Source organism: Chamaea fasciata, unplaced genomic scaffold (assembly GCF_029207755.1).
Source record: "Chamaea fasciata isolate MVZ Bird 193981 ecotype frontalis unplaced genomic scaffold, bChaFas1.0.hap1 SCAF_3, whole genome shotgun sequence".
In the NCBI taxonomy this organism is placed as follows: domain Eukaryota; kingdom Metazoa; phylum Chordata; class Aves; order Passeriformes; family Sylviidae; genus Chamaea; species Chamaea fasciata.
This window is the reverse complement of record NW_027094088.1, coordinates 16,666,417-16,682,215: the sequence shown is the minus strand read 5'-3', so window position 1 is coordinate 16,682,215 and position 15,799 is coordinate 16,666,417. Positions and strand designations below refer to the sequence as shown.

General features: G+C 43.2%; 1 protein-coding gene across 2 annotated transcripts in view; it reads left to right on the top strand.

Annotated features, from left to right (window-relative positions):
• The first annotated feature begins 1,821 nt into the window (after nt 1-1,821).
• STUM (stum, mechanosensory transduction mediator homolog) overlaps nt 1,822-15,799 on the top strand; it is a 48,051-nt gene continuing 34,073 nt past the window's right edge. For both annotated transcript variants that reach the window (XM_066178154.1, XM_066178155.1), the window contains exon 1: nt 1,822-2,019. In XM_066178154.1, the coding sequence (XP_066034251.1) occupies nt 1,830-2,019 (190 nt within the window). In that variant the 5' untranslated portion in view covers nt 1,822-1,829. The remainder of the gene's footprint in view (nt 2,020-15,799) is intronic.

Below are 15,799 nucleotides of genomic sequence, written 5' to 3'. Positions count from 1 at the left end.
AAATGAACTAACTCACATTTGTCACAGGCTTTGAGATATTCCAAGGAAATGTTCCATAAAAGCCAACTTGTTATTAAGTATTTCTGACAAAATATTGTTTTAATTAATCTCTGTCTTTGGTTTTCTATTTGGGCTACTCTCACAATGGCCTTTTGCTTGCTCTTACTGTAGGTAATGGGGACTCACCCACACAATTTCCAGAACCTATAGAGAATTATGTCACTGCAAGTTATTGATTGTGTTCCAACTTGGATTCTACTTTGTACAGTCTCTAATTAATCCATATTCATACCATAAGGATTTCTCATCTGACTGTCGTTTGATCCACCAGCAGAGAAATACAGAGTCCATATCAGTTACATTAGATCTTTCCAAGGAAAAGTGAAGCTCTCCAATAGCTTTGTGTCTAGGCAGTACAGGGTCTAGACTGTCATGAACTATTTTGATGGAAATAAATGTCACCATTTAAAAAAGGCAACCAAACAAAATAAAAATGAAAACCCCAACAACAACAAAACCCCACAACAAACCTCAAAAACAACAAACAAACAAACAAAACCAAACCCAAACCAACCAACAACACCAAAAACCCACCCCAAAAAGCCAAATTAGTTAATGTATTTCAGAAACCTCTCTAAACTTTGTGCTTAAACAAAAAAAGTCCTATGTGTTTCATTAAAAAAAGTCAAAAGATTTTTTTGGATGAAATGCACTCGGAAGACAAGCCAACAGATAAGCAAAGAAAATAAAGAGATAAGAAGATAAGCAAAGAAAAGCTGTTGTCAAAGATGAGAGAATTTACATGGATTGTCTATGTTTTTGTGGTTTCAAGCCCAGTCAGTAGAAAAATAAAATAATGTAACCTAGGAAGCAGATTCTGCATTTCCCTCATTTAGTTTACCCAAGATTTTCGTTGTGCTAATTTGTACTCTAATCAATTAAACTGTTGAATAACTCATTGTCGGGTGGTATTCAAGTGGCATAAATAAAGTAGTTCAAGGTTTCTCTTGGAATCTAAATTCCTAGCAAGAGTTTTTTTTGGCAAAACCGCAGCTTCAAAATGCACAGTAAGACGCAAGCGATCCTCTCTCTCATGGAAAGATCCTGTATATGTGTCACACTTACATTTTATATCAGGATTAATGCCTTTAATATTTTCCCCGTTTTCTCTGCCGAATCCCACCTGCAGGGACAACTATTGTGGGGTTTTGTTTGGGTTTTTTTTTACCTAGACACGCTCAAGTTTTGTTCCCATTTCACCCACTGTATTCTGTGCTGAACAACAATTACCAACCCTACAAAGCCATGTTTCGTCTCTTGGCACCGAGGAATGAAGACACATTTTCACACCAAGCTGCGCTTAGCTCTCCAGGGACAGAGTTTTCTTTGCCTTCCAATTCTTGTGGCTCCCCTCCCTCTTCCTCCTTACCGCAGCGATTTTCTAACAATAAACGCGTGTGGGTTTAATTTACACCTTTTCTTACACTTTCTGCTTTCAAGGGCGCACGGGGCATGATCTTCCACCGCTTCTGCGCTTCCTCATATGGAGTTGTTTCCCCCATTGGAGCGGGGGAACGGGACGGCGCCTTGCCCCGTCTCTGCCTGCCCCGGCGGGACGAGCCTGCGGCTCGGGACCGCTCCGGGGAGCGGCGCGGCCGGCGAGGCGCTCGGGAATACGCCGGGATGCGGGCGGGATCCAGCCCCGCGAGGGGCGGGCGGAGGGCGGGGAGGGGTCCGCGCGGGGGGCGCGCAGGCGGGGCCGCACCCGGCGGCGGGAGCGCGCTCGGCGGCGGGAGCTGCGATCCCGCCGGGGCACGGCCGCGCTGGCCATGGAGCCCTCGCCCAAAGACGGCGAGAGCGCGGCGGCCGCGGAGCCCGGCCGGGGCGGCGCGGCCCCTTCCAGCGGGGTGGTGGTGCAGGTCCGGGAGAAGAAGGGCCCCCTGCGCGCCGCCATCCCCTACATGCCCTTCCCCGTGGCCGTCATCTGCCTCTTCCTCAACACCTTCGTGCCGGGGCTGGGTAAGGATGCTGAGGGACGGAACGAGGGAAGGCGGCCGGGGCGCGAGTCCCTCTCCCCACCTGCGGCTGTTTCGCCCCGGCGGGGCCGCCCGGGCTGCCGGACCCGCCGCGGCGGCGGCAACTTTCCCCGACGGCACCGCGGGCAGGGATAGAAGAACGGAGAGAGGCAGGAGCTCCTCCGCAAAGTTTCGCGTCGGGGGCCGGGGCAGCGCCCGGCCGGGTCCCCAGGGATCCACCGAGTGGAGCGGGCGGGGGTCGCGGTTCCCTCGGATGGCAGCAGAGACCGGGGCTGGGGCAGCCTCCTGACCCCGCTCCGCGGGCACGGCTGGTCCCCGGCCCCAGGCACAGAGCATCCCCCGCGCCTTCCCACCCCTCCGTTTCTGCCGGGCGGGAATCGCGCCGTGGAGAGGGGATTCAGCCTTTGGGGCTCTCGCGAACTGTGATTTCAGTCAGAGAACCAAAGCCCACAGTGACCACATCACTAGCTAGCTAGAGACGAGCTTTCAGAGCCCACCGTCCCAGGTTTTCTAAGGAGACCCCAGGAAAATGTTAGAACTGTTGTCCAGAGAAGCTGGAGGTTCACCGTTTCTCAGCATAAAGTCTCTAGTGTGCTCAGGTCCCTAAGATACGGCGGCATCCTTTCCTATTTCCTTTCCTTCACTTGAATTAGGAATTGCTTACTGCAAGAGGAGCTTAAGAGTTTGAGCACTACAAAAGCCCCTGGAATACAAGGCTAAATACAAACATTCTTGCTGAAAGCAAAATAACCACATTAATAAAAAACTAAAAACAAACCAAACCCAAACAAAATAATCCATAACTTATTAATGCATACCTCAGGTCTCTCATAGTCCATTTCTGGCTGCTGTTTCTGTTACTGTGGCCACCACAGAAGCTTTCCTTGTGATATGGGAGTATCCTCCACCTAGCCCTGCTTTTAAAGAGCTACTGCCTACCTTTAATTGCTTCATGTGCTTCAGGTTGCTTAATTCTTTAAAAAATCTGAAATTCTTAAAGTTCTGATTAAAGTACTAGCCAAGTATGGGTGGGATAGTATGTGCAACACGTAGAAGCCATTGCTATTACAGCATGCTTGCCCTGAACCTGTGGATGTATTTCAGAGGAAAACTTGCACCTTTTGAAACACCTGTGAGCTTTCCTGTGGAAGGACTGGTACGTTGCGTGCTTTGAGATGCAATCCATTGTGCTCGGTGTGTTGTTTTCACATCCCTTGTGTGCAGCCACCTAAAGAACCTCAAGTGATGAATCTAAGACAAACTCGAGTTGAGTTCTGTCACGAGGCTTTAGGTTTCCTGGGGCTTAGTTTCCTACTTTAGAGGGAGAAGTTCAAAACCAGAGTTTTCAAAGCGAGTGTTGTTTTCTGTTGGCATTGAAGACAACACATCTTCACATCTTCACTGTAGAGGTACAGGAAAAAAGCCTGACTTACCATGCCCTTTTCCTTACCCAAATTATCTGACGCTTCACAAAGCACACTAGAAGACCGTCAGTGTTCTCCCTTCGTCCCAGTAGGGCAGATCCCCATAAGCCATTCTCATGTTGGAATTGGCTTGAAGTGTGGTTCTCTGCCCAGAACTCCTCCTGGGTGCTGCTGTGGGTCTGCTGGGGGCAGCCAGTGTTGTGCTTTCCCTGAGGCAGAAGGTGCCCAAGGCAGGACAGCAGACAGTGCTGCCTTCCTGAGGGTGAGTGTTCAGGGCTCCCACCCCATGCTGCTTGAAAGCTTGGGAGTTGAATCTGGACTGTGCAGCTGTGTCGGTTGTGTAACCACTGACAGGCTGGACCAGCACAAAATGGTTTTAAATTTTATTTTAAAATCTATTTGTTTTTTTAAAATGGGCAGAGATTTTTAAAAATTTGTTTGCCCTTTGATGCACTGATTTCAGCAGTATGATCTGGCTGGCTGTGCCACTGTTTCTCTTGGAATCCTGTTGCAGAAGTAGCAAACCAAACAAACTACAAATGAAAAGGAATTCTTCCCTTTGGCATCCCCACAGCCTGGCAAAATGCAGCGTTTTGGAGATGCACCCCAAGCTCAGTATGCAAAGCGTGGCACTTAGTTTGTATATAAATGCACCATTCTGTTAACGAAGCTGCTAATATCACGTGCATTTTGAGAGAAAACTCAGTCTGAGATGACACACCTGACTAGAATACAGCTATTTACAATCTCAGCCACATCCTGTCATGTATCACATAGCCCACACACGAAGAGAAACAGGAGGATCACGTATCTACTGGCAGGAACGTTCAAGGTAAAAAGAGATTTTGTGTCATTATTGTGCTTCAGCCATCTCAATGAGCTGAGCAACACTTGTAAAATAGATAAAATTTGCAGTGGTGTGAAATATTCACATCAAGGATGTGAGCCTGTTCCCTGTGAAGTAAATGGCAAAATTCCCATCAGTTCTTGTAGTCCAGATTGATAACATGTTAAAATGATGTTTCACAGGCTTCCTGTGTATTTCTGCCTGCTCAGTTGGAGAGTGTGACTGTGTTTAGGTGTTAATGGAAGTCCTCTGTTTCTCAGTCCCTAAATTCATCCCTCATCTGTTTTGCATGTAGTTGTCATTTGTGTGTAGACCCTGCAGTGCAATTGCAAAGAAAGGTCAGAGACCACTGGAGTAGGCAAGAAAATGGGCAAAATTGAATAAATCAAATTTTTCACTGCTTGGAGACTGGTGCATCTGAGGTTTTCATTAGTGCCCCGTGCCTCAGAGAAGTGATATCCAAATAGAAGTTGCACTCTGATGCGGGCTTCCAAATCCTTGGGCAGTCTCTCACCATCTGAAAGCCTCTATTTTTTTGGTTAAAATATCTTTCCTCTGTTATGGAAGTCATCTCTGAGAATAAAATATGAGAATTTTAAATATCTGGTTTAGTTTTCCTTTGTGCTATTTATGTTTTGCGGTAGACTTGGACAGCAGAAGTAACACTTTCTCTTTGTTTACAGTCAGTTTATTATTTTCAGTTGGTTAATATTCAGAGTTTTATGTAATAACTCAGAACCACAGGTTTTAAGATGCATTGTAAACTTGGTTTTAACTACTCATTCCATACAGTGTTACAAAAGATGGAGTTCATAGTAATGTTTTCATACCCAGGGGATATGTTAACTTCTGCCTTGCCAAAACTTAAAATTCAGACCAAATACAGTGTAAAGAATCTTGATTAGTCCATCTACTTGTGATCAGTTTGGCCGAATAGCCTTGAAATTGCACATTCCTTCCATTCGCTGTGACAGATGTGACCACTTGGAAGTGTTCTGGATCAGTTTTCCACGGTCCAGAGCAGTCTTTCTCATCTGTGTCTAGCGGGGCTATAGGGTTGATGTGCAATGAGGGCGTCCCAAGCTCAGGTTCATAAAAAGAGTGGGTAGGAAGAAGAGGGAGGAGTCAGAGGGTGCTGTGGCAAAAGCCATCGTGCCTTGGCCACCAGCGCCCCAGCTCTGCCACAGGCATTGCAGCCTCTGGTCTGCCTTTGAGTTTCTGGAGCAGGCTGTGAGGCATAAGGGCCAAACTGTGCAGTGATGAGCTCTGGGGAGTGGCTGATGCAGCTGTCAGCGGAGACAGAGGTGACCCCAGTCCTGCCGTTCCCGCGGGACGAGCGGGGTGCGCCCGCAGCCCGTACGCGCTGCAGATGGCAAAGGGAGCGGCGCTGGCCGTGCCCTTTAGCTGGCAGACGGTGTTCTCCTGGAGCTGCCGTGTGCCAGTCAGCGTGGGAGAAGATCTGGCTCCCTGTCATTCCCGGAGCTGATACATAGGAATCTTGCCCTCCTTCCTCTCTGCTCTTCCTTCTCTCGACATCCCGTGTGTGGGAGGGGGTAAATGAAGGGAGGGGGGAACTTGAGGGAAATGTGAGAAGTGAGTGAAATTATCTGAAACTCTGAGGTATTCTCCAAGATTAATCCCTCCTGTCAGGAAGGGGGTGGACTTTTGGATCACAGCCTGCGTTGTACGTGTATACTTTTTTTATTCAGGGAGTAATTGAAATACGTAGCATAAAATTATGTTAATGCAGGATAGGAGAGCAGCCATCCATGTGCCACGAAATAGCCCGTGGAGGAGTTCAGGAGTGACAGCCTCTCACAGCAGCTACAGAGAGAGGGAGTGATTCCCAGCCCACTGAACTTTTTTCTTCCACGGCTCCACAGTGCAGCTCTCCTGTTCCTGGGTGTGTCAGCTCTGTATCATGAGTCTTCTGCCATCTGTTTATTCAGTCTTGATAGAGTTCAAGCACTGCACCTTCAGCTGTGTGAATGTGGCTTTAATATTCGATTTACAGAAGCCAAGCATCTTCTCATTAGGAACCTCAAGGCTCTCCTGAGCAGAATGAGCTCTCCAAAGAGCTGAACAGAAGTACGGAACACAACACTCGAGAAAGTCAGAGGGATAAGATCTGCATGCAATTACCAGTACCCATTTTATTTTTGTAGTTGGAATGGTAAATAGATGCCTCAAGCAAACATCCATTGCTTTCATTATTGAAACAAAGAATTTCAAGGAAAAAACACATTTTCTTATCTACGGTAGAGCAAAGAGTGCAAAAAAGAAATTTGGGCTCTCAGACATACATGCATTAAAATCTCAAACTCCCTTCGGTATTTATTATCCTTTAGTATTTTTTTTCCTTTAAGCATTGAGTTTAAAGCAAACCAATGACTCTGTGTGATTTACAAGCTCATTTGTGGAAAACAAATGAGTTTTTCTCATTCAAATGTGTTTGTGTGAATTTGTGTTTGTGAACTTTACTGCTGCAGTTTTTTAGCTAACATTGCCTTTCAGCCCGTGATGCTGGTAGTGTGCAGAAACAAGCTGTTCATGGGAGCAGAATTAAACAAAGCAAACCTATTGCCGGTAGACTTCACTCTGTCAGATTTTGTATTCTCCACTGAAAAGGTCACAAAGTTCTTTATGGTGATTTGTGCTTGTGCAGGGTGGGAAATGAGACCTGCAATAAAGTGTGTGCATCCAGGTTTTACTGCTCCATTACTGGTGGTAATACTCCACATACTCCAGTGGTGTGAGCTGTAGGTTATCCTCACAGTGAGGTAAAGTTGGGCACGAGAACAGCTGAATCTGAGGTTTCTGCACATGCAGGTCTTTGTTCTTTTCAGAATGTAGAAGGCCATTAAATTCCTCTTTTATTTTCTTTCATTTTTGCAACAGAGAGTTAAGTGAGAAATCCAATTGTATCATGTAATTTACCAGGCAGATGGTATTGAACAGTCATTCCACAATCTTACCACCACTGGGTAGTCTGGAATATTTTTGTTCCATGAAGCGTCTGGACCACCAAGGATGACAATCAACCCTGGAAAACTCAAAAGAGGTTCACAGGTAATTAGTGATTTGAATAAATGCTGAAGTGTTTCAACTTTGTAGTTTCTTGATTGAGACAACTCCACCTAGTGTATCTGATCAGGAAAAAAAAAAAAAAAAGAAAAAAAGAAAAAAGAGGTATTTTATCTGCTGAGGGTCCTGATGTGGCCCCTCAGTTTAATCCAGTGTTGAATGGCATGCTTTGCTGTATTTTAGGCAGAAAAATGCTTTCTGCTTTGCCCGTACTTGCCTGAATGCTTAATATATTCCTCTTCCTCCCCTTCCTTGTATGTAACACTGGGTTCTTTCCTTGAGTTTGTCTGCCCAGCCATGATGGTCACAGGTGTATGTGCTGTCATACTCATCCTCCTCCTGTGCCCTCCTTTACAAGGCAGTTATGGACACACATGGCAAAAGCTCTCCGGTGCCTCGTTTGTGACCACAGTCTCAAGTCATAGTCCAAATATTTAGAACAGTTTCTGTCCTTTGGTTAGTTTTTGCTCTTCACTTGCTACAGTTGGTAGAAGTCAGCTGCTGAGCTCCATCCACTTGCATTTAAAATGACTTTTTCGTTCATTTTGCTGTCAAGCTGTGCACTAACCCAGTGCTGCAGCCTTTGAATTGCTGTCCATGCCAGACCAGCCAAAATGCAAACAAGTTTTTCTGCCTCCCTCATGCCTTCTGTTTCCACCAAAATAGAAGACAAAAGAAATGGCCAGGGACATTTTTGTTCAGTGGTTTTTGTTCACTGCTGTTGTTGAAGCGACTCTGTGGAGATATTCATTACTTAATGAACACATTAGGAGACGGGGTTTGCTCAGCATCTTGTAATCTTGTTCGTCATTTAATGCAGTTTGGACAGATGTACTGGAAGATTAAAAGTGAAGGTGGGAGCAGACAGCAGAGAAGAGCTGTTAAATGGCCAAGTAAACCAGATGAATTTTAAGGTGGATAGAAGGCTGTTCCAGATGTAGGATGTGACGTGGAGAGAAACAGAGAATCAAGTCCAGAAGGAGAGAAGTACATTTGCAGAGATTCAGTGAGAAGGAAAAAGAACTGAAACTTCTTGCAGCAAGGGAGAAAATGAGTGAATGGATTTGAAGATAAAAGTAACTTGGATGAGGAGAGTGCTTTTGATAGGTGAATTTTTCCTAGTCTGGATAGCAGGAAGGAAGAATTTTCTCCTGCTCTGAATCAGTGGGTGTTGGAGAGATTTACAAAACTTGATAAAGCACTATTGCCTGCAGCAGCTCACTGCCATTTAATCTCTCCACCATGAAAAGTACTTTGAGAGTTTCTGAACTGTTCAGGATCATAAAGGGAGAGCAAGAGGCAGAAACCAAGTTCCTCAGGCTCTTCCTTACCCATGAAACTGTGTGCAGGACCCTGAACACAAGTACACCCACAGCTGGCAGTGTCTGGCACTAAGGGGAATTTTAGAACCTGTGTCCAGATTTGAATTTTGTGGAGAAACAAGTGTTTGGATGGTAGAGGGATTCTAAAATAGTCCTAAGGTTTGTAATAAGATAAAGTCAGTCTGACATATGACATCCTTTCTCCTGTCTTAGGATACGTCTTCATTGTAGACTTTTACAACTTTAAAGTGACACAGTGTCAGCACCATGGTGGATGAGCACAATCTTGGTTGTAGCACTGTGCAAAGATGCTGGTCAAAGAGAAAACAGAATAGATTATTTCATTTGAAAGGGGCCTACAATTATCATCTTGTCCAGCTGCCTGCCCAGTTCAGGGCTAAGTTAAAGCATATTATTAAGGCCATTGTCCAAATGGCTTTTAAACACTGACAGGCCCAGGGCCCAGCCTCACACAAGAAAGAAGAGTTTGTGTCATTGACCTGGCTTTAGAGATTGCAGGAATGAGTTTTCCTGGTTCTGCTAAAGATAAGGAGTTTTTTCATTAAGTGAAGAAGCTAATACCTCTTCCCCTTCCCAGGGTTTTTGAGGATTTATGTTGTCTAAGGAGGCCCCCCCAAAAATACTGTAAGAACTTGAGGAAAAAAATCACATGCCATTCTATCTAGTTATTTTTCACTTGTTGATTTCTGATGTTATAAACTTAGGTTTCATTCTGTGTAGAGTCAAGGAAAAAAAATGGGCAGAACTCGAATATTGGATTTAAAATACTCATTTGCAGTTTGTTCTCTCTCCATCTTACCAGTTAGAAGCTGCTCTCAACCCTCCTTCCTTCAGCAATGCAGACCTTGTAATAAAGGCAGTTCAAACTCAGTGTTTCCATTCCAAAGGAGTTACAGACCAAACAATTTCTCTCCAACTCCTTGACAGCTCCTCAAAAGGCCTAGCAATGCAACCTGGACTCACACAATATTTGGTGTTTCCTTAGAACCATGTTCCCTCAGGCTCTTGATTAGATGAGAATCTTTGCTTTCAGAAAAAGAAAAAAATGTAACTCTTATGGCTGTGGAGCAGGATTTAGATTTGAAGATAATGATACTGTCTCAAAAAAAAAAAAAGAGGCTGTGGGAAGAAAGAATGAATTGCCTTTTTTTTTTTAATTCTCAGTTTTGGAGAATCTGAGTCATGATTTTTCAGCACTGGAAAATGGCAATATCATACTGAGCTTTTAAATTTGAAAAAGGATACATTACTAACTAATTTACAGTTCTGCCATATTAGACAAAACCGTGGACATCCACGTCTTTGAGCATAGCATCATGAAATACAGTAAATATAAATTAGGTGGTTGATGAAAACTGATGGGCAATACACTAACTTAAATTAAAAATCCTAGTATAAACATACCCAAAGGATATGCCTGGAGTGGATCGTGGTCAAATCTTGTTAGAGGAAATAGTGAATACAATCAATAGAGCAACTCTTGGAAACATAATTGCATTCTCTGCAGGGGTTCATCCTGTACTACATTTTCAACTTCAGAAATAATGCTTATAGAAGGAATTGTGCAGGGGACCAAGGGCATCTTTGGGAATTTAAACGTGACAGATCGTTATCCAGCCTCTCACCAGGCTGTTGTTTATCTGGGCTGAACCCTCAGCTGGCCACAAACATTGGTGAATATCCACAGAAAACTTAAAAATGCTTTGAGATTGTGGATAATAATTTTGTTTTAGTTAAAACATAAACAAGTTTGTAAAGAATGCAAAAGGGCTAAATAGTCAAATTAATCTTGTGATTGTGTTGGGGAAAAAAATTCAATTGGACCAAATAAGAATGTTGTTTTAAAAAACCATTTGTACATTTTTACTAAGTGTTAGTATTAATAAGCCTTTGAAGAACTGAGATTCATTGTAGACTAAAAAATAGAATATAATGAGCCACAAGTTCACTATGTTAAAAAGTTGAGTAATTTCACGAAGTATGAATTACTATGTTTTTGTGAAAGTATTTTACCTGAAATAAGTTGAATGGTCACATCAGTATGACACTGTCTAGCTGAAATACTTTTGCTGGTTTAAGTTTAAAAAATGTATTTATTTGCATGCATACCTATTGCATATGCCACTATGGTGAAAGGGGATCATGGCATTAAAGGAAAGCCTCCTGTAGGCAGAAAACCATTTGTTGTATCTGTTCAAGAGCATTCATAAAAGAATGGATTTTAGATTTCATAAATTTGTTTTGTTAATCTGCTATTTTTAAAATACTTGCAAGACCTCTTCTGTTGCCATGACAATTTGATTTCCATAAACATGATATTTTGGATGTGACTATCCAATATTGTATTTGCTGTGCTGTGTGGGGAAAGGAGATGGCAACTTGGCATCACAGAAATTGCAATGCAGAGAAGCCCATAGAGTCAGACCTCTCACTGAGAGTGGTCAGTGCAAGTTCATTATAGTAAGAAAAAATAAAGCTCTTGGATCAAGTTATATATCTTTATATTCCCTGTCAATTAGATTTTTTTTCCACGTCTTCTTGTGCACACTGTTGTGGAGTGAGGAAACTTCAAGTTTCCACTGAAAATTGGTTCCAAGAATGCGAAGACTAAATTCTGGCTAAAAGTACAGCTGGACCTTTTTGGATCTACACACACAAAGCAGCTGTAAGGACGCAGAACTCTCATTGCCCTGCAATACACTCTGGAATTGCTGTCTGAGGGGAAGGGGTTCACAAAGGATTTAGGATGGTGAGAAGGGAATGGTCTAAAATTGAGACATTTGTGAGTTATAACCAGAGGAAAATCCCTCCCTGTCTCAGGGATCAGCATGGTTTCCCCATACTCTCTTTCTGTCTTTTTGAAATGATTGCAACAAATCAGATCCCTTTCAAAAGTCATTTGCACCAGACTACTTACTGAGTAATCCACTGAAAGACTTGGAACATTTTTCCAATGTAGTTAGACAATTTGATGAGTGGGGATTCTCTGGATTGGGCCATTAAATTACCTCTCGATCTGTTTAATTGTGAAAGCATTGCCAAATCTTCCTGTCTGTAGTCCAAATCTGATAATGCTTTTTTTGCTGCATGTCTTTCTGCTTTAGCTCTGCATCCAACAAGCTGATCAATGCCAGGGGAGGTTTAGCAAGATTTTACAAAACAAGAACTAAACTTTTTTCAAAACAATATTTTAGACTCAGCATCATGGGATTTTTTTTCCCCTCCTACTGAAATTTCATTGTGGCTGCAGAGAGCTGGTGGGATGGTTTCTTGTCTCATGTAAAAGAGAGAAAAGAGCACAGGGGCTACAATCATTGTCAGTCGAGTGTATAAAAACAGTCTCTTGTTTTCTCTTTTAAAAGTCAGAATGTAATTTTATACATTGACTTGCATCTGAGTACTTATTTCACTCAGTCCCCCACACATCCCACAGAAACAATGTGGAAATGGAATCTCCTGACACCCCCTTGGAGCTGACTTCCTGAGGTAATCTAACTTGGTTCTTGTTTTCCTGGTCAGCTCTACATGGGGAGCTGATTTTTGTGCCTGGAGAGCCAACCCCTGACACTGCTCCTTGCTGCAAAATATCTGTGTGTCTTCACACCCACACTTCAGAGGTGTGGACAGCTGCACACGTGCAGGGCAGAGCTTGAACCAAGCCATGAGTGTGGGGAGCAGACTGAGGGACTCTGGGCTCAGTTGTGGCACCAGCCCATCCTGACCCAAATAACGCCTCACAAAACGGCGCCACTGAGCAAATGCTCCTTTCTGTCAGAGCTGAGCCTCAGTGTTTCCACTTTGGATGGTGAATTCAAGGCAGTGCAGTTAAAAGTAGGATTTGTCTCCTCTCCTTGTGCTGTGTGCATCTGACACTTAGAAGAAGCCTGTGGTGGAGCTGGGAATGGATTTTAGACCAAGCCTAGATTCCTGGAAACCACTCTTGCTCGGCAACCCTTCTTTTGCTGAGGCTGTGATGATTAAATTGTAACAGTCCACCCTTTGTTGTACTGACACAGAGAAGAAAAGATTTTTATTCTGTGTATTAACTCAAACATGGTATTTTGGGTATAATACATGTGTGTCTGTGTTCTGGTCTCGCATCACTGCTTTCAATCCGCCAGATGTTCTTTCAGTGCTCATTTATTCATTTAGTGCCAAGGCAGAACTGCTCAGAGAAGGTGTCCCCTTCCCAATTGCTCTGTAGATTCCAGGTCACAATGCTTGGAACTCCAACCCATCATATGAACCAGTGCAAAACAGGTATAAAATGTACTCACTGCAAGCTTTGTCTGAACTGAGAACTCACAATTTACAGAGCAAAGTGGTGCTGAGCCTCTAGAACTATTTTGTCTCACCCCTGCTCACCTCTTTTGCTCAAGTTGCCTGAAGAGTTGGCCCCTTCAGGTTGCTCCTATGGATAAGTATTATTTACTGTGAAGAAGAATTGCAGAGCTGAGCTTATTGCCCTTTAAACCAGGGAAGACTCTTCCCAAGTTGCAGTGCCAAGCTGGATACTTGCTGAGAATTGTATTTCCCAAATTAGCCAGCAGCCAAAGCTAAAAATCTGGTTTATGCTGCATCATAAAACTTAATCTGCTTTCTCCCTTACAAATGTGGGTTTGTTTTAAATATTTATGACACTTCATCACACATGAGTAAATGCTCTTCAGTACATTTTGTAAAAGGAACGATACATGAATGACATGATAACTTACTCCAGTGACTGTGATTTAAGTCTTTCCTGAGAAGTTCACTATTTACTGGTGTAATAAGTGCCAAGTAGGTAGTCAAGCAGTGTTTTCATAGAATCATAGCATCATTTAGGCTGAAAAATACCTTTAAGATCATTGAGCCCAATCATTAACCCATCACAGCCAGCCCTTAACACCATCCTGAAGTGCCACATATACATGGCATTATTATTTCAGTACCACCATGAGATGCAGACTACACTCAAGCCCCATTATGATCCAGAAGGGAATGTTATATGAAGAAGGTGTTATGTCGTACACTTAAGAGTATCTGTGATCTGAGTGGAAAATTCAGGGGAAATATCCAGATTGTCCAGGAAGTCGGTGGCAAAACTGGCAAGAGAATCTACACAGACTTCCTGCAGTTCAGCACCTCAAATAATGCAGCCACACTTTAGTTTCCATTAATCTCTTCCAGGAAAGCTGTTATTAATGAACTACTTCCATCACTCTTGGACTTTGTGTTCATTGAGAAGAGAGGTGTTGTCTGGGCCATGCATTAATGAAAACAAAGTGAATAGGTAGGACGGACAAAGCAGTTTTTAGTCTGGATGTGCTGGCTACTCCCTCACATGTTTCTATGATCTGCTTTATGCCTGTGGGAGCCACAAACTCTCTTGCACACACACGAGGGGCTTCAGCATGTTTCAGTTAGGATATGGCAAAAAAAACCAAAAACCAAAACCCAAAACCCAAAGCCAGGCAAGCACACATGCAGCCCAGGCTTGTCATTTGCAAGAGCAGTGACTTATATTGTGCTTTGTAGTTTAGTGTTAATCAATATTTGCAGTAAGTAGGCTCTGTATTCCTTCGTGGTTGCATGACAATTGTGTGCAAAATGGGGCCTTACTGTCACCTTTAAATAATACTATTTTAAAATATAATATTTATGCAACTATGTAGGTGACCATGGCACTGTACAGACAAAGGAAAAAGAAAAGGTCCTCTCCCAGAAGACTGTGATAGAAGTGTAACCCCAGGAGTCAGATCCAAGTTAAAAGACGTTCTAATAAAAACATATAATACGGTGTAATGAAAAGAAAAACATTTCCTGGTGTTGTATGTTTAAAGGCAGAGTTTTAAAGGCACAGTTGGGACTTGTTTCTTAGCAACAGGGCTCATCTGAACCCTGCAAACACTGTCATGTTGGAGAAAGATACCCTCCAGAAGAAAAGCAATATGAAAAGGGCTAGAGACATCAAATTTAGATGTCTTCCTGCTGTTGCAGGAGCATTTCATCAGCATTGCAAAGCCTTCAGGCAACAACAAGGTCATTTTGATAAACTGTAATGATCAGAACAAAGAACTCTTCTTTACTTCCCTTTATCAACAGGGACAAGCAGTAAAAATATTATTTAAAAATAGGCGCATTGGTATTACCATAAACCACAGTTTAGGTTCTGCCATCCTCCTGTATCCTTAGTAACAGGGCTGTTTTCTGCACTGACGGCACAGGAGTCCTGCAGAACAAAAGTCCTGGCTCTGTTGTGCCTCACACTGTCAGTACCAGAAGTTTCAGAGGAAGATCTGTAATGCACAGAGGAAAACCCTACTGGCCTGTAGGAAGAGCTCCTCCTAAAGGAGTTGATTAGCTGGCTGATGCATCACAGCAGGAGACTTTTTATTAGTATTATTTAATCTGAATAGGTTCATGGCAAACGTATTTATTAGGCAGATTAGATGGGGTTCATGTACCCTGTGCACCTGAGTTGTTGCCTTTATAATGTGTGGGGAGGAATTGGATACTACCAGCATGTGACTCATCATCTCTTTAAATTAGGTTAAGTGAATCACACCCTCTGGTGGCCTCCGTCTCTTTTTTTTCTTTTTTTTTTTTTTTTCTTTTTTTTTTTTTTTCCTCCTAAGGGTAACTGGCTCAGATCAAGACACCTGCCTTGCAGATATCCGAAGTTAGGTGAGGTGAAAGCTACCCATTATCTGGTGTGCAAAATAAAGCATTTGCTTCAGTAGTTTCAAAACACTTCAGGCATTGCCCACACATCTTTTTGGATCTCATCTCATCCTTACAAGAACTGAAGTAGTTCTGACCTCCATGCTGTCTCCTAATGCATACACAGCTGCTGTGTCTCATGGAATTTGTTCATTTTTGAAGCTCAGACCTCCTCTCTTTCTTGTGAGTGCTCAACATAAAACCCTATAATTTCTATAATTTCCATCATTACAGAGTGCAGCTCTTTGGTAGCTCTTTTCCAAGCTGTTGATATTGAGAGGGAGAGGGACACATCTGTGAGAATATCCCAGAGAGATGTGCGTGGAGAAACCATACTGGAGCAGGTACTCCTGGCAGGAACTG